Source organism: Nymphaea colorata, chromosome 1 (genome assembly GCF_008831285.2).
Source record: "Nymphaea colorata isolate Beijing-Zhang1983 chromosome 1, ASM883128v2, whole genome shotgun sequence".
Classification (NCBI taxonomy): domain Eukaryota; kingdom Viridiplantae; phylum Streptophyta; class Magnoliopsida; order Nymphaeales; family Nymphaeaceae; genus Nymphaea; species Nymphaea colorata.
This window is the reverse complement of record NC_045138.2, coordinates 23,365,701-23,391,018: the sequence shown is the minus strand read 5'-3', so window position 1 is coordinate 23,391,018 and position 25,318 is coordinate 23,365,701. Positions and strand designations below refer to the sequence as shown.

Sequence of the window (25,318 nt, the reverse complement as noted above, 5' to 3'; positions counted from 1 at the left end):
CCGTTCATTAACTTGTTGAGTGTCGTTGAAGCTTGTTAAACTCGTCTATCTTGTTTAAGCAAGCTCGATAACGTTAACTATTACTGCAGCATGGGTCCTTAAGGCTCGAACCAAAGCACACAACACAAACAAACTCAACTTCATATATTCGGGAATAAAGAGAACTTCAATTCTCAAACTGTCAATTTTTCTGAGAATATGAATTAAGATTTCAATCAAGGAAATGTAAGATCATTTGGTGGGCCGGCATATGTTTATGAGGAATTTCAGACATTATGGCTGTCTTAACGTAAATATCCGCTTAAGTGATTACATTTTGGGATATTACGTCATTTTAGATGGTATGGGGTAATTTTGAAATGTATAGACGCCAGTACGCAATTACGGACTCTTTGATGGGTCGAATCCGTAATTGTCCTCATATAATGGTAGTGGTCCTTGGGTCGTGAGAACACTTGTTTTTGGTTTCTAGGGTTTTCTCTTCCCCATCTGAGAGAGACCTGACGCGCACTTCAGATGGATTCAGGTACGGTTCCGCTTCAGTTTAAGGTTTTGTTTATTTCAATGATTTAACATGAGCATGATCCTGTTTTAGGGTATATACGTTTAGTTTTGTATATGCATGAAGGGGAGAAATTCCAACATTTGGTATCAGAGCTCATGTTCTTCGTTAAATCGTTGAATTTTTTGGATGATGTTGTGCGTCTTCTCGTTCGATTCTTCCTGTTCTTGGCTGCGAGTTAAAAAAAAGAAGAAAAAAAAAACAACAGGAAAGGGGGTGACGACCTCTACGCGATGGAAGCCGTCGGCTTCCTTCGCAACCAGAGAAAGGGACAAAGGGAGGGGAAACGGCAAGCGAGGTCACTATCACCGGAAGGGGCGGTGTGACCCACCGGCTGTTGAGCCTGTGGTCGTGGGCGACAGAAGCCGTCGGGCTTCTGTCGCAACCACGAAAGAAGAAGAAGACACAAAAGGGGAGGCGACGACAGAGAGGGGCAACGGCTGGGGCCAGCCGTTTTGGCGGCACGGCGGGCAGCGCACGCCGGTTCGGGCGATGGTCGGCGCTCACACACCTCTGCTCGTTTTCTCTGTCTATTTTTTGAAGGAACAAACAAAGGAGGGCAGAGGAGCGGGAGAAAGGGCTTCGCCCGATTCCGGTGCCCACCTCCATATCTCCACCGCCGGCGGAGTTCCCCGTCGCCGGACAGCGCCGTACCACCTGCCGGCGCCCACCCTAGCCCCCCGGAGGCGGTTACGCCGTTCGCCTGCCGTTCGGTGCTTGGCAGGGCGAGCGGCGGTCTCGCTGCCTGCGTGCCGTCGAGCGGGAGACAGTGGGTCGGGTCTTGACAGACCCGATCCAGATCCATAAAAAAAAATCGCCCGCTCGCCCGCCAGCCCGCGTTTGATTTTTTAGATCGGACCCGACCCGTATCCATACGGCCTTTTTTTTAAAAATAGAACCGGTTCATTCAGTTTTAGAACCGGTTCGTTCATTTTGAACCCGATTCGGACCTTTTAAGACCGGTTCGTACAGTTTTTGAACTGATTTTAGCCTATTTTAACCGGTTCAGTGGGTTTTAGAACCGATACGGTCTACTTTTTTACCGGTTCGTCCAATTTTTAGACCGGTTCAGCCCTATTTAGGGCCATGTGGGTGTTTTAGTTGTGGTTTAAGAACGATACGGGCCTTTTTAAGGCCGATTCAGTGGTTCTTGACGCACTTAAGCGCGTTTTTTTTGGTACCGGTTTATAAAATTTTGGACTCTTTTGGGACCATTTCATTGAATCATTTTAGTTTTGGATTCAATGTAGGGACAATGTTTTATTCAACTTTAATTTATGTATCATGTTTTTGCATGTCATTAAAGTTGTGGGTGTACTTTAGATGAATGTTTGGATTATGAATTTGATCTTTGGCCATGTCTGTTATTCGAAATGAGTAAGTTTGTATCTATATGTCGCCAAAGTGACCTCTGTTGTACGAACTTGTCTGTTTTGAACATTAGATGATAGTATATTTGATCCATGCGAGCAATGATCAACCCAAAGGAGGATTGTTGTTTGGTCAGGTTTAAGTATACATGGCAATGAATATGTGATAATTTTTCAGGTTTCCATGTGGATAATGAGTCAATCCAAAGATGGGCTCGTTGTTTGACAGGGTTAATTATCTATATTCATTGTTGATCAAGAATACCACTTGTAGTTAGTATTTCAATCCAAAGATTGGATATTAACGTTGCACCGGTACCTTGTGATGGGTTTTGGGCCATTGTATTTAAATTCATTTATATTTGTTATTTCATCTTTGTACATGTATTGATTGTGAGCATGCTTTGGTTTGTTCTTTGTACAGTGAATTCTGCTTCCATGATATTTGCAAATTTGAGTACTATTACTGAGATGAATGATTCGATTCTTATAAGTAAGAAAAGAAAGACTGTTAAGGAAGTTGCTGTTGACCAATCATCTGTTAAGAAACAGAAGAAGCATAAGGAATGCCTATTAGGCTGCTTCTTTTGTAAGGGTGAGGGTCATATAAAGAAGGATTGTATTAAGTTTCACGCATGACGTGAAAAGAAGAGTAAACTTCTCACTTTGGTTTGTTTTGAGGTTAATTTAACTTCAGTACCCGGAAACACTTGGTGAGTAGATTCAGGTGCTACTACTCACATAAGTGTCTCTATGCAAGGCTGCCTAAATTGTCGAATGCCAAATGATGCTGAAAGATTCATCTATGTGAGCGATGGCAAGAAGGCAAAAGTTGAAGCCATAGCAGATTTTCGGTTATTGTTAAAGACTGGTTGTTATTTGAATTTGACAGAAGTTTATGTAGTGCCGTCTTTTAGACGAAATTTAGATTCTATTTCCTCATTAGACAAATTTGGTCACTATTATTCATTTGGAGGAAGTAAATTTAAGTTGTTTATGCACTCAAATTTGATTGCCACTGGTTCTTTATCTAGTAGCGATAACCTCTATTTGCTTGATACAGTTGCTTCATATCATGAGACCTTGCATGTTACGTCTAGTGGTACTAAAGGACAATTGGCCAATGAGAATTCTGCTATGTTATGGCATAGGCGCTTAGGTCATATCTCTGAAAAGAGAATAAAAGGCTTATGTCAAATGAAATTCTTGAGTCCCTTGATTTTGCAGACTTTAATGTTTGCATTGAATGTATAAAGGGAAAATGAATAAACATTAAGAAAACAGGTGCAAGTAGAGCTTCAGACGTCTTAGAATTGATTCATATGGACGTTTGTGGTTCATTCCCTACGGCTTGTTGGAATGGACAACAATATTTTATTACGTTCATAGACGATTACTCTCGTTATGGCTACCTGTATTTGATTCATGAGAAGTCTCAATCCTTAGACGTTTTCAAGTCATTTAAAGCCGAAGTTGAGAATCAATTAGGCAAAATGATTAAAGCCGTTAGATCTGACCGTGGTGGTGAATACTATGGTAGATTTGATGGATCAGGTGAACAACGTTCAGGGCCTTTCGCTAAGTACCTAGAGGAATGCGGTATAGTCCCTCAATACACCATGCCGGGTTCTCCCAGAATGAATGGTGTAGCTGAGAGACGAAACATGACTTTTATGGATATGGTAAGGAGTATGATTAATCATTCTACATTACCAGAGTCCCTCTGGGGAGAGGCATTAAAGACTGCAACTTATATTCTAAATAGAGTGCCATCAAAAGCAGTACCAAAAACCCTATATGAATTGTGGACAGGCAAAACGCCTAGTATAAGGCATTTTCATATTTGGGGATGTCCAGCTGAAGCAAGGCCATATAGGCCAAGCGAAAGAAAACTGGATTATAAGACGATTAGCTGTTACTTTGTTGGGTATTCTGAAAGGTCAATGGGTTATAAGTTTTATAATTCATCCAGTAAGTCCTTCTTTGAAACGGGAAATGCCCATTTTTTTGAGGATATTGAGTTTGGGGGAGGTGATCAGGTTAGAAACATTGTCTTTGAAGAGGGACCTGAGTCCACTCATACAGATGTTGTAAGCAATAGTCAGGTATTCATTTCTGCCATTGTTTCATCAACATATTCAGAAGAAGGCAATGATGTCGATCTCCCTACTGAAGAACAAACTCTACAACATCAAGAAAATCAAGTAGAAGTGCCACTGAGGAGATCCACTAGAGAGAGGAGAAATACAATTTCAAATGATTTTGTCTATCTTCAAGAACATGATGTTGATATGGGCTTAATGGAAGATGATCCTATTAACTTCCAACAAGCAATAAAGAGTTCCAAATCTCATAAGTGGATAGATGCCATGAGTGATGAAATAAAGTCCATGATGGACAATGACGTATGGGATGTTGTTCCCTTGCCTGAAGATGTGAAACTCATTGGTTGTAAATGGATATTTAAAACCAAGAGGGATTCATTAGGAAACATCAAAAGGTATAAGGCACGTCTTGTTGCAAAGAGCTTTACTAAAAGGAAGACATTGATTATACAGAGACTTTCTCTCCAGTTTCGTCGAAAGACTCTTTCAGGACCATAATGGCACTTGTGACTCATTTTGACTTAGAGCTGCATCAGATGGATGTAAAGACAGTGTTTCTAAATGGAGACATTGATGAAACGATATATATGGTGCAACCAGAAAACTTTGTTTTAGGAAATGCAAAGAAAATGGTCTGCAAACTTAAGAAATCCATCTATGGGCTAAAGCAAGCTTCCCGTCAGTGGTATTACAAATTTCATCAAGCTATAGTTTCATTTGGCTTTGAGACCAATATGGTTGATGAATGTGTATACCATAAGTTTAGTGGGGATAAATTTATTTTTTTGGTTCTATATGTCAATGATATATTGCTGACAAGTAATGATGTGGGCATATTGCATGAAACTAAGAAATTTTTGTCAACAAAGTTTGACATGAAGGATCTTGGTTGTGCATCTTTTGTTTTGGGGATCCAAATATTTCGAGATTGTTCTCGGGGTATTCTTGGATTATGACAAAAGGCCTACATTGATAAGGTGCTTCAGCGATATGGCATGAAGGATTGTAAACCAGGAAATACTCCAGTTGCTAAAGGAGACAAGTTTTGTCTCAAACAGTGCCCTAAATGTGAAATCGAATCTAAGGAAATGGAAAGGATTTCCTATTTGTATGTTGTGGGAAGCCTTATGTATGCTCAGGTTTGTACTCGTCCGGATATTGCATTTATTGTTAGAATGTTATGCAGATACTTAAGTGATCCTGGTATGGATCGTTAGAAAGCAGCCAAAAGGGTATTGAGGGACTTACAAAAAACAAAAGGTTTTATGCTCATATACAGGAAGTCAGACCAGTAGGAGATCATTGGGTATTTAGATTCTGACTTTACTGGGTGCCAAGACAGTAGCATAGCATGTTACAAGGCATCCAATCATATTTTATGATTGTGGAATTTTGTCACGGGGCTGCGCATTATGTATGGTGTAGAAAAACCACTAAAGTTATTATGTGACAATAATTCAACAATCATGTACTCTAATCAACCACAGTTTGTCAAAGTCGAAGCACATCGACATTAAGTTTTTTGGGCTGTTAAAGAGAGGATACAGAATGGTCAGGTGTCTAGAGCATATTGGGACAAACTCTATGATTGCGGATCCGCTTACTAAGGGTTTAACACATAAGGTCTTTCACGAACATGTTGTTCATATGGAGGTGTTATCATTGGATGATGTGCTGATTTAGTAGGAGTTTGTATTTTGTTTGCTCTTATGCATGGACACATATTCAGTTTTTTCTGCAGAATAAAGTTTAAAGTTCTTTGGTTCCATTCTGTGTTTATGTGTTTGTGTTTTGATCTCCATAAGGTTTTAAAGTTGGACCAATTGAGAATAGACATGTTGTAATCACATTGCATGTAATTCTCATACTATACATCCATATCAGATCTATGTCATTGATTATGTTAAGATTTGTGATCATTGAAGGTTTAGCTAATTTTATTATAACGAAAGCCGCTTTGGTTCTGTGTTGATATGATCATGGACGAGATTGGTGAAAATGACGTTTAATAAGATAGCAGTTATGAGCTTCTAAGGTTTTATGTAATGTCTGAATGTATAAAGACATATTTGGCCAAAGTGGGAGATTGTAAGATCATTTGGTGGGCCGGCATATGTCTATAAGAAATTTCAAACATTATAGCTGTCTTAACGTAAATATCCGCTTAAGTGATTGCATTTTGGATATTACGTCATTTTAGATGGTATGGGGTAATTTTGAAATGTATAGATACCAGTACGTAATTACGGACTCTTTGATGGGTCGAATCTATAATTGTCCTCATTATATAATGGTAGTGGTCCCTGGAGTCGTGAGAACAGTTGCTTTTGGTTTCTAGGGTTTTCTCTTCCCCATCTGAGAGAGACCTAACGTGCACTGCACTTACCGTGGAAGATCCTACCGCGATCTACTGTCCGTGCACTTCAGATGGATTCAGGTATGCTTTCGCTTCAGTTTAAGGTTTTGTTTATTTCAATAATTTAGCATGAGCATGATCCTGTTTTAGGGTATATACGTTTAGTTTTGTATATGCATAAAGGGGAGAAATCCCAACAGAAAATTATAACAAGGATAGTGAAAAAATAAAATAATAACAAAGAGACCATAACAACACACTAACTTTGACCATGGCAGTGGCAGCATTTTAGGTTAACAGAACTATAAGAGGTAGATTCACCAAACCTCCATGACCCATAGACCAACATGGTGTCACAAACTGCATCAGTCATCATATGACATGTGGTTACTAAAGGCACAGAAGATATAGAAGTTTGATTTGGAAATGTAACATGGAGTCCTGAAGGCACAAATTGCGAAGTAGAATATTTCAAAATGAAAATTTGCAATTGAACTGACTCGCTCCTTGTCACCTCATTTTGAGACCCCACATCCATTACAATTATAGTGTTCTACCTTTCTGGTCACCATCTCCCTTGGAAAGTAACTCCATGTCTGTGATCAATATCCATCAACATTCACGTCAATCTCTAGATTCTCTGCATGTTGTAAACTAAAAATCTCCTATATATGCATTTCATTTATAAATGTCTTGGCTTACATATCTCACAAGGTCCAGGTCAAGCTCATATTGAAAGAACGAAGCATTCCCTTTACCAGACACAATCTCTAAGTTGTTTAACACACAAGCAACCAGCCACCAATCAAACCTAGTACATTTAACTCAGACCAAAAGAGCATGACCATATCCGTGAATAAGAACCATTCGTGAAAAACTACAAAAGGAGAAAATTAAGGTTCAATATTAGCAAGACAACAACTCTCTTCTATATATATATATATATATATATATATATATATATATATATATATATATATATATATATATATATATATATATAAAAGAGAGAGAGGGCAAATAATAAGCAATAATAATTGTGGGGATAGAGGAAAACAAGATGAGGTAATACTGGATCTTTAAAGTGACATAAAAGAAAATGTTGTAAAACAAGCATGTGTCATTGTCTATGTTTTTGTGTGAATGAGGATAAAGAGTGATAATATCCAATATAAAGGATAGATTAACCAATGCAAGTTTTTTACAACCAAACAAACAATGGTAGTTTGTAAGACTTGCATCACACAATAAAGCAAAAAAGCTTCCATGACTACATAAAATCGCCAAATGAATCCACCAGCAACTTCGCAATGAAGGAGGCAGAGACTTGAATTTTCTTTGTTTATTTATCACTTACTACCTACAAGACAATGTAACAAATTAAATATGAGAAAAACCAGAAAGCTAGAATTAAAAATGAATTAGAAATTGAAATATTAGAATTAATAATTTACGGTGAAAAGAAGTTAACCTGCAATCTTGCTTTATAGAATTCTTACTCTAATCGATTTAGCATTGTTCTACTGTTATCTAATCGCTGCACATAAGCCTTCAAAAACAAATAGCAACAATCAAATAAGTAACAACCCTTTCTCTAACTAAAATAACAATTTTGGAGTAAGGGATAGTAAACGACAAAATAAACATACCAAATATGAAATAGAAAATCAAATTGAATAAAGCTATATATTCACATGATTCTGGATCATCATTAACATGAAAAAAATATAGCAATCATAAACAAATAGCTATAATAATAAATAAATACTTACTTTCAACCATTGTCACAGAAAACACATACTAATCACAAAAAACGTGTATTATACACCAAAAAGCAGTCTAGCAAATAAAATGGCAATAAGACGCATGTTTTTTTCAAATGTCAAAAAATAAACAACGCATATTATATGCGTATTATACATGTTTTTCGCTTTTTTTAAACTATCACACAATTTTTTTTAAAAGCACGAGATGTGTTTTTAAAATAATGGCAAAAATGTACTTTTAGGTAGAAAAAGAGGGCTTAGGTTAAAATCGAAATCCTCGTTCTCGTTTTCTCGTTCGGGTGAAACTTTAAAGTAAATTTTGAAGTTGAGAGGGGATTCACTGGACGGACGAACGCTGAGAGGGGTCGACGGGAGTCACCGAAGGTTGACGGGTGTCGACGATCGACGGAAATAATCGGAGGCTGATGGGAGTTGAGCATCAACGGTTCAGCTAGCTCTGTTTTACACTTAAATATATAATATGTTTGTTTGTTGGTTAGTCGAACATTAATGGTGTTGGGACATAAGCTAGCTCTGCTTTATACTTTTATTATGTTAGAAACTTAGAATCGTGCAGTAACAGGCTAATTAGATATATATACTTTGTAATTGCAAGTCCTTTAAACGAGTTTGTTTGATTCTTTCTTAATTTGTTAACTTGTTGAATGGTTTAGGTGGTGGTGGTGAATTTTTGATCATGCCTAAAGGCAAAGACATATTCTGGAAACATACAAAATTGAAGGAAGAAGAAAAATTGGTTTGCAATTTCTGTGGAGAACATTATAGAGGAGGAATCACTCGGCTTAAGTATCATTTATCAGGCCTTCAATGTCATGAGGTTGTCATATGTCAGAAATATGTCATAAAATATCAAACAAATGACACTAAGAGCTTGTCAAGGTATTAACGAGAGGCCTACAAACAAGAGAAAAATGCAAAGCTACCAAATAAGTTCAACTAGAGCATGTTTAGATTTTCCAATTCAAACTCGTTGACTAAAGGAGGAGGATCAAACATGTTCAAAAAACAAGAAAATGATGATATTGATAGGCTCCTTTTTAAAGTTATGGCTATGAACAATCTACCATTCAACTTACTTCAGTTGAATGATTTCAAGAATTTTGTTGTTGTTGTTTCACATGGCCCATGACAATTCCCACCAAGTAGTGAAACAGTGAGAAGAAGGATACTAGATGATGCAAGGAAAGAGGTTGAAACATATGTCAGATATTTGGAAGGATACAATTAGAAGCGGATCATATATAGATTTGTTGGTAAGTTGTCCAACAGGTATGATATTTTGAAAAGCAAAACATGTAGAAAAGGTTCCTAAAAATGGAGAATTTATGAATTTTTATCTTCAGCTATTGAAGAAATAGGGCAAAAAAATGTTATACAGATTGTGACAAACAATGAAAGCAATTATAGAAAGGCAAAACTTATCATTGAAAAAAGGTATTCAGATATTTTCACTACATCATGTGCTGCTCATTGCATTGATTTAATGCTTGAAGTTATTGATACTTCGGAAAATGTAGCATCTATCATGACAAAAGCTAGACAAATTGTCAAATTCATATACAATAAGCAACAAACTTTAGATATGATGAGAACTTACACAAAGGGAAAAGAGTTGAAAAGGCCAGGTGCAACAAGGTTTGCTTCTCATTTCATTTGTTTACATTCTATTTTAAAACAAGAAGAAAATTTGAGGTTCATGGTTGCCTCCAATGATTGGAGACTTCTAGAAGAAGTGGAAAAATATCATCTAAGAGAGATTACATATCTTATTCAAAATGAAAATTTTGGAATATGGGAAAAGAAATAATCATGTTTGTTGAATCATTGGTGAAAATATTGAAAATGGTAAGATGGAGAAGGAGCCATTGTGGGATATTTGTATGAGGCACTTGATAGAGCTAAAGAAGCTATAAAGAATGCAAGTAAGGACAATAAGAAAAAATATATGTCATATTGGAAAATAATTGACAGGAGATAGAATCGTAACTTGCACAATCCAATACATGCTGCAGCTGTTTTTTTAAATACTCATTTATTCTGGAATAAAATGGTAAAAATGGATGAAGAAGTTTGTGAGGGTTTGGACATAGTGACAAAAAAAACTTGTTCCTCGTGAAGGTTATTTTGAAATAGCTAATGAGTTGATCAAACATCATAATAAAGATCCTATATTGTTTCGCGAGGGATTAGCCATGACTGTTATTCATACTGCACATCCACGTAAGTGTCTCATTTACTAGCTTTTCTTTTTAAGTTTTCAACATTGATTATTGGTTATGCACTCATACTTTTAAATTTTGTTTTGTTTTTTAATTATATTAAGGATTTGGTGGGAGATGTTCGGTTCTTTTGTTCTTGTGCTTCAAAGTGTGGCAATCAAAATTTTAAGTAAGTCAACCATGCAGCGCATATGAAAGAAATTGGAGTGCATTTGATGCTTCTAACACGAAGAAAAGAAACAATCTTGCACCATCAAGATTAACAAATTTGGTCTTCGTTAGAATGAATATGCATTTGCAAAGCATGGCTCTAGAATTGAAGAAGACCAATGCAAATTCTATCTACATTGAACAGGTGAACCCATTTTCTGAAGAAGAAAATTTAAATACTGAGACGACGAGCTTGTCTTCAGATTCAAAAGAGGAAAATATTGATGAAAGTGAAAACAAAGAACTTCAAGGCATACAAGAAATGAAGAAGAACTTATTGATGGAAGTGAAAACAAAGAACTTCATGTCTGATTCTTCATCCCAAGAAGTGGAGTGATCTTCTTCATTTCTTGTATGCCTTGAAGTTCTTTGTTTTCACTTTCATCAATATCTTGGCACAGGCTTAAGATGCAGGATTATCAATGAACTAAAAAAGAGAAGTACATGAATAAAACGGAAACTGCATATTCCCCGTTGTTCAGCCATCTTGGGCAGAGAATAAACAAGCAGATCTTGTTTGACACTGTCAGCCGATGGGCAATCGGCAACGGACAACAAGGGTTTTCTTGAGTGAGGTCTGCCGACTCCAGCCTTCTGTGGTGAGGCTTGAAAGAGGAGACAAACGTTCTTCTCAAGGATTTTTCTAGACACTGAGGAGTGTGCAGTGAGGCCCGTTGGGCGTTGAGATAGAGGAGAGTCACTTTTTTCGCGTTATGTTTTACTTTGTTTTTTTTTTCCATGTTTTGTTTGATATTAGGACTGAACCGGTTCACAATTCAAAAGGTGAACCAGTGTGGCTTAAGAGTCGAGTCAGTGCCAAACTTGAGCTGAGTCTTATGCAAATCCAGTTTTATAAACTGGTGACTCGACTCACTAAAAGTAAACTAGTCGAGATGTAAACTCAAGCGCAACTCATGAGCCCAAAGACTCGGTTTGAACTCGAGCTCGAGTGGAGCTTTGACGAGTCGAGTCGAGCTAACTTTACTCGTTATTCACTCGTAACTGTGACCCATTTGAACTATACAAATACAAAATAAAAAATAAGCATTAAATCATATAATTAAAAATTAATACATTTCATTCATGATCACAGTGCATTCACATTCCCAGCCCATGGGACAACATTCACATAGCAACAAATGCTGCTTACATATTGACAACTTAAATAACCCTGTCTTAGCATTCACATATTATATTAATAAATACTGCTCACATGTTACCAACCTTGTTGCAGGAAGAAGATATCCTGCTCACATGTAAACAAATTAATAACCATGTCATAAGCATTCATATAGTAACAACCCTATCATCTGTTCATAAATTTACAACCGGTGATCAGCCTTCATATTTCATAAACATATAAAGAACCCTGCGATCATCATGTGTAACATCCATTTAGTATAGCCCATTGAATGCACATTTACATATAGAACATACATGCACGCATGGGCCTTTATGCCAATTCACCTCTAAGAAGCACAACTATGTGATATTAAACTCATTTACAAATTCAAACTGAAGAGACATTAAACTCATTTACAAATGCAATATGTGCAAACTAATGATACATGGAATGCACCAATATTGTTTTATTATCTTTTTTCATGCATTCATCATTGAATTGATTTACTTAAATCACATCTTTTACACTGTTTTAGTGATAAAAATTAATGTGTGGAATTGTATAAATTTCAAGGACAAATGAGGAAGATGTTGAGTTTTTGGTGTTTTGAAGCAAACTCACTGCAAAAATAGATCAAAATCAAAATGCAAAGGTTAAAACAAGTCAACTGATGGATCCAAAGTTGAACAAAGCCCCAGACACTCCCTTCATTGAAGATTTTATAATTATATTATAGCTTAAAACAAGACCCTGCATAATATATGAGCATATATATATGGTATTGTTTGTGGGTTCTAACAACAGTCATAAATAACTTTCTTGAGCTTTAAATGGAAATGTTTTTCTTAGGTATAATACAATGAGCATGAAAAAAAGTGAAAAAAAAATATAAGAAAAATACAGTAAATTTTTAAAAAGTTTAAAAAACTAAAAAAGAGGAAAAAATACAATAAGTCAGAAACTAATAATACAAACATAAAAAAATAAGTAGTTTTGCAGCAAATAAAAATTAGAAATGAAAAAACAAAACTGTTTGGCAGTAAAAAAAAACATGAAAAAAATGAAAAAAAAGGGAAAAGATGTGAAAAAGCTCCTTTTTTGCGGTTTTTCATTTTTAACATTTTTTTTCAAAAAAAGGTTTTTTTAGTCTTAAACGGTCATTTAATTTATGAAATCATGTTTTTGTGAATTTAAGATAATTTTATGAGGCGTTTGAAAATAAAAAACAAAACAAAAAAAAATCATTTACGAGTCACTTGTGGGGTGTGGCGATGATCTCCTTATTCTGTCTTCCAAGAGCCACTTGTGGAGGATGCTCTCAGGTGGTGTCTTTCATCTACTCGGCACAGGAGGGTACTCTCAGCCGGTGTCCCTCTCTCAATCTTTTTCTCTTGAGTTTTTCATTTTACCTTGTGCTTTGGTGTTTTCCTTTACTTTGTGTTGTTATTTTGACAGATTTACAGTAAGAACTAGAAGAACAGTCGCTGAATCACAAGCCCAAGGGTGCTTAGGCCTTTTAATCTTGGTACGTGAGGGAAGGTAATCTTAGTCAAGGTCGTGATCCTTCTCACCTCTTTCGTCACCTCCATCCGTTCTATTGCTCGACTTTCAAGTGCAGCACATACGGTGCAGCCGATTGTTCATCGTTACTCACCCCCATTAATCCTTTGCATGCACCACATTTGATTCCTGCATGCTATTTTGTCTTCGATTTTTATTTGTTTTAGTGTACAGGAATTTGGTAGATGAGGAAGAAATGCTGCCAGTCAATTTTCTTTGCTTAGGGAGCGTTTGACGACCTTGAATTTTGATTATAGAATTAAAACTCTAGAGATAAAATATCACCTCAAACTAGAATTGGAATAAACATTTAAGTTCAAGTTTTCCTTTGTATTTGGTAGTATGAAATTTTGACTCCAAAATTAAAAATGCCATGGTTGATAAAACAAGAACTAAAATTCTAGGATTTATGAATTAAAACTTTCATGACATGTACCCTAAAGAGGATAAAAAAATTCCAAAATTTTGGAATCATAATTCCACCTTCTAGGTAGAATCACAATTCTGGAATTTTGATTCAAGAATAAACCCATAATTCCAGAATCAATTCCTTTGTTTGGTAACATAATTCTTGTTTCATTAAAATGAGAACCTTAATTATAGAATTCTGCAATTTCGGCCCCATCAAACATCTCATTAAGAAAATTTAATTCCACAATTTTATTGTTCATCATAAGTAGCAGAAATATTTTTCTGATCTATTCCTGTTTTGGTTTTTCCTTGTGGCCTTCACATTCAGATCTGTCATGTGGCTGGCCCCCACATGATGTTGTGGCATTAATGTGGACCCTTTTAGGGCCTGGCCAGTGGCCAGTCGCCCAAGTCAGTAATTCTATCTCACGGGCTTTGTTTAATCAAAATTAATAAAATAATAAAGCATTAACCTAGTTAACTGACACAGTTTATGTCATATACCATGCATATTTTCATGCAGCTAGGGTATACTAACTTGCATAGAGTTTAGTTAGGTATACTAACGTGTCTCAGACGGTATCCTGCACCATGTCACATGTCATATCGTGTTATGATGTCATGCATCATGTTGTGTCTAGCATCATGTCACATGTCAGAGCATTCCAATTCATGCCGACCATGTCTTCATTGCCTTCATGCATCATACATATCATCTCATGTAATGCATTTTTATCACAAGCATGCATTTAGTATTTCTTCATATGTTAACTCAATCATTTCATAAACTAGTCATAATATTTTATATATGTATAGTTACATGTGCATGCACTTCATGTAGCATGCGCACTTAGTGGTTTACGTTGAGTCGGGTGGGGTAAGCTAGGCCTTTTTACACGTTCTTGAGTTAAGTCATGTAATTATTGAGTGATTAATGTATAATTTAGGTTGCTTAATTTCTTTTTTTAATAAGTCATTAGGTCGTGGGATGGTAGATGTCATTCTCATGTGCAATCTATATTTATACGCGTATTTTGGGTGAATGAGAGGCTCCCAACAACCTTCTTTTTCCTCAAGTCTGCTTTGGTGTTTCAAGGTAGGTGCCCCTACTATGTACGTATTTGTCTTCAATCTTGTAAAAATTAAAAACTTTGTGTCCATTACCAAAATACATTTCATACGGCAAACATTCAAGTTTTTATGTGAAATTCTGTTTGTCGAATAATCTATGTGTATATATTACATACGAAATTTGGAAGAAATTGAATATAATTTGATGTGATTTTTAGAACCATGTACTGTGATTTCTTAATTTTTCATACTAAAATGCCAATATCTATTAAAGTACAAGTGATGGTTAAGCTTTCCGAGTATGTTAGCTCTCCAACAATATATTAAACATGCATTTTTTGACATTGTTAACCCTTAAAGATAGAAAAGTTACATAAATATAAAGTCCACATTACTTTTAGAAAGGATGTAGGTCATTTCACTTTGTTCTTCTGCATATACAGATCAGAGTATCAAGTCGCTACTCATTATTTGTATTGATCAAACAAATAACTTATATACTATTACTTTTTCTCCACAGTACAATTAAATTCATTCTATTTCTTTTTTGCCAAATGAATAAAGACAAAATTATGGAACAATCTCTCTTCCTACTTGAAACAGAGGTCCTAAATGTATGATTTGCCAATTGAATGGGAGTTGCCAGAGTAAATAGCCCGTTATATTATCTTTTGAGAAATAAATTAAAAAAAAAGATTAACTATCGAAAGTAAGTGAATTATGCTACTATAAAACATATATGCATGATTACATTGTAAGTTTCACAATGGCAAAACATAAAATGGTTTTGTTAATTGCAAAAAAGAATACAAGGATCGACGTTAGAAGAATGAATCAGAAGCTGATTTCATTTCTTAAGTTTAGTGAATGGTTCATTTATGATACAATTCCTCATTATTTGAACATTGAACCAATAGAAAAGTTGCTTACCTTGAACTCAATACAATTTGCCACGAAACATAATGTTTTTTTTTTTAACTTTTCTTGCAACACAAAGGTAAAGTTTAACAGAACAACCTAAATGTTTAACTAAAATAAAATAGCAAAAGAATTTTGACAAGCAGAAAATGAAAAAAAGATAAATCCAAACTGAAATTTGAAAAAGTACTTCTCTACCATACATATGCAATGTGTATAATTTTACATGGAAAACAAAATAAAGATCCACGTAGTTGTTTGCCGGTTTGTGTCCTACATGTAGATGTTTTGACCCTTCATCTATGCATTGATGATTTGGAATTTTGGTTCAAGTGAAAATTCCAAAACCGTAATTCCTCCTCAAACTGCAATAGAATCATATTGGAGGTTTCAGTTTCCTAATTATAGAAACAAAATACCTTATTTGTTTAATAAATTCAATTTTTTAAAAATTGAGCATTTTGATTCTAAAATTTCGTACTGGCTATATCAAACGCCTCCTAAAAGATAATAAAAGTAAAGTGTAAAAAAACTACATGAACTTAGAAAAACTTCAAATATATGCACCTGTTGCATCATCTAGTGCTATATGCAATGGTTTTCTGCATTTTCACTTGCTCTTTTGCGCAAAAAAATTGTGTTTACCTAAAACAAGTTGGATATATAGTCCCTTTCAAATGTAAAAGAGTGCACTTGGGCTGTGCTCTACAACCCTTGCATTTAGTAGTTTTAGTACAACACTTTCCTTAGATCCATCATGAAATCTTTTGACAAATTAGATCCCAAGTAGAGCGGATCGCTCCATCAACACCATGACTGTTGAAATTGATAAATTAAGGTTCAACATTGACGAGCTTATTCTCTAAGCTCTCAAACCATTGCATTAGTGGTCCCTTCCATAATAGCAGCCTCTCTCTCTCTCACTTCAACAGCTGCTTTCTCTTGACATTCCTTGTTCGAATGGAAAAGGCGGAACAGACATCAAAATACAACAAAAAAATCACCAGCGATGAGATGCAAGAAACGAGAGAAAAAGTGGAGATCAAGAGAGGGCAACAACCACAGCGACAATCAATTTGTGGTGAGGAAAGAGGAGCAGAGACAAATAAATACTTGAGAAAGAGGGGCAGGGAAAGACAGAAGAAGGGAGAGAAAGGCATAACACAAGTGAGAGAGAGCCAATTAAATAAAAACCCTCTGCAAGGAGGCTGATAGCATTAGGGATTCATGGGAGGCCGAATATGGTAAGCACAGTGGATGGCCAGTGGTGTAGTTACATGTGGGCTGGTGTAGGTAGGCAGTTGCCCACATTAGTTCTTTCAAAATTTCTTTATTTTTACATAAATTTAATATTACTTTTATACATATATAGATTTGTAAACATGTGCCCCTCCAACTATCTGACTCCGACAGTGATGGCCATGCATGTGGGTCGGTGATGGTGGGGCCTATGACAGCCATGCATAATGGTGGAAGGAATGAGCATGAGATAGAGAGAGAGATCAAGAGGAGGAGAGAGACACGGAAGTCAGCTAAAGGTAAAGGGAAGGTCAGAGAAATTTTAAAAAGAAAAAATCCAGTAAGGGAAACATTTGATCCAAAAAATCTGTGGGGTCTTAGAAATGAACAAAAAATCAAACCTCCATAATCCAAAATGCTATTGTTGTATCTTCCTAGCATGAAAATCCTAATCAAACGCAAACCATCAATCATGAAATGAAAATTTGACTTGTTTCCAGTTTGAGTGAACCAATTGACTTGGCTGTCTTGTTTAATACTGTTTACAACTCTTCATGAAAATTTGACTTGTTTCAGTTTGAGTGAACCAATTGACTTGGGTGTCGTGTTTGCTACTGTTTACAACTCAAAGAGGTAACACACCGCCAAAAGTCACTTGACAGTGACAGTGACCGCGAGAAACTCTTTATGGGTCGTTTGGATGCACGCTCAAAACAACATTTGTTTTGGAGTCAAAACACCATTTTGCCTCCAAAACATTGTTTTTCAGCATGTTTGGGTGCATCCAAAGAAGCGTTTTAATAAAACGTCGTTCTTTGTAAATGTCTCTTATTAGAACGGATGGACATCATCGTTCTCTATTTGTCATCCTAAAGCTTTTGCGGCATTACGATTTCTCTATATTTCTTTTGTAATTATGCTCCTTCATATTGGACTTTGTGTATTTTTCGCTTTGTTCGTGTTTGAGTTGGGCATTTTTCACAATCGATAACAAGTGGAATCATTTATACATCTTTTTGAAATCATTTGTGAAGCAATTTTCTTAATTAGTAACTATAAATTAACTACCATTTAATTGGAATCAGTTTTTGAAGGCACCTTCTAAAACCATTTAAAACCAGGTTTTAATTAGAAAGTTTAGACCTGGTTTTGTGGTAGTATTCCAACACACTTTCCTTAGATCCTGAAGTCCATCATGAAATCTTTTGACAAATTAGATCCCAACTAGAGCCGATCACTCGATCAACACCATGACTGTTAAAATTGAGATCAAGTGGAGATCAAAAGAGCGCAACAACCACAGCGTCGATCAATTTGTGGTGAGCAGGTGAGATTTTAGGTTTAGGTTTTGCAAAAAGGAGCAGAGACAATTAAATAATTGAGAAAGGGGGGCAGGGAAAGATAGGGGAAGGGAGAGAAAGACATAACACAAGTGAGAGAGAGCCAATCAAATAAGAAGCCTCTGCAATTGTGCATGAGGCTGATAGCATTAGGAGTTCCTGGATGCACACGCACAAGAGACCGAAGATAGTAGGCACAGTGGATGGGGGTCATTTATTTTCGTATTGAGAAATTTAATATTTACTTTTATAGACATAAATGTTTCTAAACACATGTCCTTCCACTGGTTACTACAAGGGGATTTGGTGGAGAGATAGCATGAGATCGAGAAAGAGATCAAGAGGGTAAAAGTGGTGTAGGGAGAAAAACCAAGGGCGGAGCTATGATTTTTCTTAGGGGCGGTCCAACAGTCCAACCTTTGGATCTGGGTAGGATCAAATTGAATCAACTCTAAAAAATACATTGCGCACTTAAAAAATTATATTTTTTTTAATGTAATTTTTTTTTCATTTGCCAGGGTGGGGCCATGGCCTAGGCAGGCCCCCCCTTCCCTCCCCCCTAAGAGAAACACCGACGTCGGCTGAAGGGAAGGTCAGAAAAATTTCAAAAAGAAAAATTCGAGTAAGGGAAACATTTTATCCAAAAAATCTGTGGGGTCTTAAAAGTGAATGAAAAATCAAACCTCCATAATCCAAAATGCTATCGTTGTATCTTCCCAGCATGAAAATCCTAATCAAGCTCAAACCATCAATCACTTTTTTTCTTCATTTTTTAAAATTTGAGTTGGAGAAACTCCGTTTGATATAAAATCATACCCTCATGGGTCCAAGCTTTAGTTTGTTTGTTTCACAGTTTGAGTGAACCCATTGTTACTGTTTACAACTCAAAGAAGTAACACACCATCAAACGTCACGTGACAATGACCGCGAGATTCAAATTACAAACTCTTTATGGTTCGTTTGGATGCACGCTGAAAACAACATTTCTTTTGAGTCAAAACACCATTTTGCCTCCAAAACAAGGTTTTCAGCATGTTTTGGTGAATCCAAAACAGCGTTTTATTAAAACATGGTTCTTTGAAAAGGTCGCTTTTTAGAACGGATGGACATCATTCTCTATTTGTCATCCTAAAGCTTTTGAGGCATCACGATTTCTCTATATTTCTTCTGTAATTATGCTCCTTCATATTTGATTTTGTGTATTTTTCACTTTGTTCGTGTTTGAGTTTGTGAATTTGGGCATTTTCCACAATCGATAACAAGTGGAATTATTTATACATCTTTTTGAAATCATTTGTGAAACAATTTTCTTCATTAGTAACTATAAATTAACTACCATTGAGTTGGAATCAGTTTTTTGAAGGCACCTTCTAAAACCAGGTTTTAATTAAAAAGTTAAAACCTGGCTTTTGTGGTAGTTCTCATTTCTCAAACACACACACAGATCAGGTTTTCAAAATTCATAAAAAGAAAATTGATTTTCACAAAATCAGATTTTCACAAAACCCATTTTTTCAAGGTGATCCAAACGCTACCTAGCCACCTTACGGGTCAGTTACACTACGACCATTAGCTGCCGTATGGCAACTCTCCGTCCTGTCCCGGAATCCAAGGGAAAGTGCTACGAGAGGAATCCGGGAGCCAGACGGAATTTAGAAGAGGAATCCGCATTCCCTCTTGAACAAAAACAGGCAGCCAAACGGAGTCCGTAACCGTAAAGGAAAGTAGTAGAGGAGTATTCCTCTTTACTACTTGAATAGGGTGCCAACTTCGATGAGCGGGAAGGGTCCTGTCTCTCTCTCCCGTGCAAGATACTCTCTCTCGCAGACGAAGCCCATCATCGGCATCTGACAGTTCTCGTCCCAGTTGGTCAGATCTTTTGACAGCCATGGAGCTGCCTGTGGTCGACATAGAACCGTACCTTCATGCCTCTGCTACGTTCAGCGAAGCTACCAACGTAGAGGAAAAGCCAAAGTTGTTTGAGGATCTGGTCAGCCTGAGCGCCTGCCTGAGCGACCTGTGTTCAGAAGTCAGCAGAAGCCTGAAGGAGACGGGTGCATTGCTGATCAAGGATCCAAGGTGTTCGGTCGTCGACAACGACCGGTTTCTGGACATGATGGAGAAATACTTCGAGATGCCGGATGAATTCAAGCGACTCCAAGAACGCCCGAATCTCCATTACCAGGTTTGGGGGATTGTTTTCTTCCTTTGATGTGAATTCACGGTTTTCTTTCTTCTACTTATTCGGTTATTCCCCTATCATAGCGTGTTGTTGTAAAGTTTGTTGTTTCTACTGTGCGTGTCTGTGTATACATTTCTATTTATTTGTCAGTTTGTTGTTTTCTAATGTGCGTGTCTGTGTACGTTATGTTTTTTTCTTTATTTGTCATTAAGCATGGGCCTTTTTTTTTGTAATTTATTCCTCTTCCTGTTTGTGCGCGCTTTTCCGTTTCGTAAATAGTATTATGTTCGATGCGCTAATGCTACTACATTTATCATGGTGATCTAACATCGTACAGCTAAACTTTTTACTCCATTTTTTAGTGATTCATTAGTCCTGCAGATTTCCCTCCACCAATAATTTGTCCAAGAATGTGGAAACTCCTCATTTTTTCTCGCATTCTTGCTTATGGAGGTGACAAATTTTCAGTCAATTTTTGATATTCAACCTGTGGATAACCACCGGCAGTACATTGATACTGGGCATTAAGATTGTCATATAATTCCTATATGCATTCAGAACGTTCACGCAGGTGCTTGTATGAACTCAACTTGATCTCGGATTCCTTTCTAATAAATAGAGATATGGTAATCACTAACTATATGACCCTGGTTTTTATATATATAAAGAATACCTTATCAAAGCACTCGAAAAACTTCTCTTAAGGAAAATTGCAAAATGAAGCAACAAACAAAGAGAAGAAACATCGTGAGCAAAGCCTTATGCTTTGTGAGTGCTTTGTGGGTTTGAAAATCTCGTGATGTTGAATCAGCAGTTGAATAAGAAGCCATCAAGCCTATTCATGTTCACCCATTTTAGCCTTCAAGTACACGGGGCAAGGATAAAGGCTGCTTGCGAAAGCAACTGACTGAATGTCCGAGCCTGTTCTTCCTTTTGCTGCCTTACATGATTGGGCTACATTCTGTAAGAAGAGAAGTGGTTTCATATATATATGAGAAGATGGGCTTTTGGCCATGAAGAGGAAAAGGAAGAAGAAGCTGTTGAGTCAAATGTGGCTTATTCAACCAGTATTCAATCAGGCTCTATGATCTTTGCTTGTGGACTTTTGCAATAGTTCAATAGGTTCTTCTCGAACTGGTCATGAGTCAGCCAAGAAACTGATTGGCCCTAGGCAAAGAGTCCGTTCATGGCCTTTCAATTAAGAATGCTGATGCCGATTTTCTGCAAACAATTGGACGAAGGGTATTATATATATATATACAGGTTTTTGTATTTATTTACGTATAATTATATTTATCTTTTTTATTTACGGTCAGTTGACTTGAGTCAAGTTGGACTGACTAATCATGATTAGCCTTTTTGCAGTTTTGAACAACCTGTCTCTGACTTCTGATTTTGACAATTTAGGTGGCCATACATGATACATGTGTATATACTATATATTCTTGTGTGAACGGTATACCATGACATGAATCTGTTTACTGTGTTATATCTCATATATATGATGATTTTCCTATTGATCACAGATTTAGAAAATATATATATGTTTTCAAGGACTGAAGCAGGGAGAACAATATATATATATATGTGTGTGTGTGTATTGCATTTTCATTTTGTATGTTCTTCCTGAGGCTCAACGTATGCTATGGTAGCCTGCTTTGTGGGTCAAGATGGTATTTCATGCTTAGGTTTTTGTGCCATACCACTTCCTGGTTCTAACTATGTCAAAATCTTGAAGTTGTACACTCTAAATTATGGAAAAAGATGCAGCAGATTTTCAATTTTAGAATTGTAGGAAAACAGAATTTGCTTATTGTGAATTCATTTGCTGATAAATATTTCATTTCAACAAAATACTTCATTGCACTTATGCTAATTACTTTTTTGAGGGGTTATGACTCATGATAGGTTGGTGTAACACCAGAAGGAGTTGAAGTTCCTCGTAGCTTTGTGGATGAAGAAATGAAGCAGAAAATAGAACAGATGCCAGAAGAATCCCAACCACATGTTCCCAGAGGTCCAGATCCTAAGTGGAGGTACATGTGGAGAGTGGGGTCACGACCAACTCAGACTCGCTTTCAGGTGCTTATTTTTTCCTTGACCTGGAAAATTTTCATTGATGATAGTTTCATGATCTGATTGTTGATATTTTATACTTAGGAATTAAATTCAGAACCTGTTATACCTGAAGGATTCCTTGAATGGAACGACACCATGGATGCCTGGGGATACAAGATGATTTCTGCAATTGAGGTAAGGACATACAGAGTTTGCTTAAAAACATATTTTTTTGACTTCTATGACAATATGATATCATTTCTTTCTTCAATAGGCTGTTGCTGAAATGGCAGCACTTGGTTTTGGGCTTCCCAGAGATTCATTCATTTCTTTGATGAAACAGGTGACATATGAAAGTGCAGCACCATCTATCATTATGATATTTTCCATTTGCTACATCCAATCAACTAATCTAATTTTGCTTTAGTTTCATGAAGGCAACACTTAGATATGTAATATGATATCACCGCTTGGTCCATGCAACTTTGGCTTTTCTTTTTATTTTTTTAAAAGTTTGATCTTTTAGTAGTGAAAATGAAATGAATGGAACTGGAACCTTGTCAAGCATTGTTGCAAAGTTCTGTCTTGATAATCTTTCTGACCATGAATCTGGTTAGGCTAGACATAGGTTTCTTCACACAAACCATATGAGGGATATATGTACATATGCATGTGGAGATTTTCCACTCCTGTGAGTTGGAATTCTATCCATGGGGAACTTTCTAATTTATAATAGGATTATGCACATGGAGCATGATGGTTTCTCCCGTTACTTCGTGCTATATATATTTGACCAGTTTTGTGCCTATGCTTATTGCTAAACTTGTTTGGAGTCTGGACCATGTCTAGGATTCATGGGCGAGTCTATCTTTTACAGAGGAAAAGTTTGCAGGATGCATTTGGCAGGCACTATTCTGGTAGACACCAGTTTTTGTTCCTTTTTCTTTATACATGTGTATGTTTGTCTGTCTGTCTGTTTGTGCTTCTTGTTTGTCCTAGGACCTTTTGTCTTTGTCTTTGCATTGGATAAGCTCAAGACTTCTATACTAACCATTGTACTAGCCCAGGTGCTGGTCCTTCAGGACGGTCTTTCTTAAGCACTTTGCATGTGATATGTGCACTTTGTGAGTGGTTTGCTCTTGTAAACTTTGTTCTCCTTTTGGGCTTTTGTGATTTTTTTGTGAATTGTGAGCTTTTATTGTCTTGCTAAAGCTCTTTAAGAGCTTGTTTCTGATGCATACCTTTCTCCACAGTCTTCTCTGTGTAAAATTTGACAAAGTTTTCATGCAGATGCTGAACGCTAAAGAAATTAGGACCCACGTCTTCCACTTTCTGTTGTCTTGCATTACATGATATTTTGGTGTTACTACTGTGGAAGAACCCCTTGTCAATTGTTTTCTTTCTTCATTGTTCCATGGTTGTTGGATTAATTGTCTCCTCATTCCTCTCCATCACCAGGGTCCTCATCTGCTTGCTCCAACAGGAAGTAATCTTCGCAAGCATGGCAGGGAAGGAACAGTATTTGCAGGATACCATTATGACCTCAACTTCTTGACTATTCATGGCCGGAGCAGGTTTCCTGGCCTAAATATCTGGTTGAGAAATGGTAAGAAAGTGGAAGTAAAAGTCCCTGTGGGGTGTCTCTTGATACAGGCAGGGAAGCAGGTAACATTTGATCTTGCCAATTTGAGTTTTTTATAGTCTGTGTAATGTAGGCATGGATACACATTTCCATATATGCTGTTGGATATGACTTCCATCAAGTTCATCTCCATTTCCAGATGGAATATCTGACTGGAGGTGAATGTCTTGCTGGCATGCATGAAGTTGTTGTAAGTAAAAGGACCATTGCTGCTATTGAAGCTGCCCAACAGGACAATCGTAGTCTGTGGAGGGTCTCATCAACAGTAAGCTCTTGAACCATATGCTGCAGAATTTATCCAGCACGTTTCATTACAAAATTTCACATGTAACATATATAATTAAAGATGAATCTTCAACCCAATGTGTCACCATCAATTTTGAGGTGTGGCAGATCAGATATGATAAAGTTCACCATCCAGTGCACTTTACCCTTGCTGAGTTTGAAAATATTAGGTCTGATGCAACCCAGTTTCCAGATTGATTTCTCCACTTTCTTAAATTTTTATCCTGTTTCTGTTCACAGTTGTTTGCACACGTTGCATCAGATGCTATGTTGAAACCCCTGGGCCACTTTGCAGACTCGCCTCTTTCGAACAAATATCCAGCTGTTTATGCAGGGAACTTTGTTGAGCACGAATTGACAGCAATTAATTTGAAAGGGAAGGGAGAACAAGGGATTAAAGTGGAATAATGCTTGTCCTAGGCAGTCACCAGCTTAGACACCAAGGTAAAGCTGTTACACTGTCCAGAAAATTAAAGTGCATGTTGCAAACAATGGGCCTCCTCTCTTGCAGCAAGAGCTAGAAATGCAGGTTCTTGATATAATTTTGTCACCCTAAGGTGCCACAGATCTGCGTAGTTGCTGATAGAATTGGAAGTGGAATAATGGATCTTATATCCTATTGTGTCATGAATTGAGACTCAAGTACTTGAGGAACATGGAATAATGAGTGAATTTTTTCTGATATCTGGCTTTGTGACCTTTCTATTAAAATGTTTCGTGCCATTAGCATGAGATTAAAATATTCAAAGATGCTTTGTTCCTTCTGGAAGGATTGTGTTATGCCATATCTACTCTCTCTCTCTCTCTCTCTCTCCGTCAGATGTGGAGAATGGAGGCAGTTGCCTACACTTAGTTCTGCCCTTAATATATGTTTAAGTTG

General features: G+C 36.7%; 1 protein-coding gene across 1 annotated transcript; it reads left to right on the top strand.

Moving 5' to 3' along the window:
• Positions 1-19,858: 19,858 nt before the first annotated feature.
• On the top strand, positions 19,859-25,207 carry LOC116255406 (uncharacterized). Its single transcript, XM_031631248.2, has 7 exons — positions 19,859-20,456; positions 22,362-22,535; positions 22,614-22,706; positions 22,786-22,854; positions 23,970-24,176; positions 24,293-24,418; positions 24,679-25,207. Exons 1-7 carry the CDS (start codon positions 20,160-20,162, stop codon positions 24,844-24,846), a joined length of 1,134 nt encoding a protein of 377 aa, XP_031487108.1. The 5' UTR covers positions 19,859-20,159; the 3' UTR covers positions 24,847-25,207.
• The last annotated feature ends 111 nt before the right edge of the window (positions 25,208-25,318 follow it).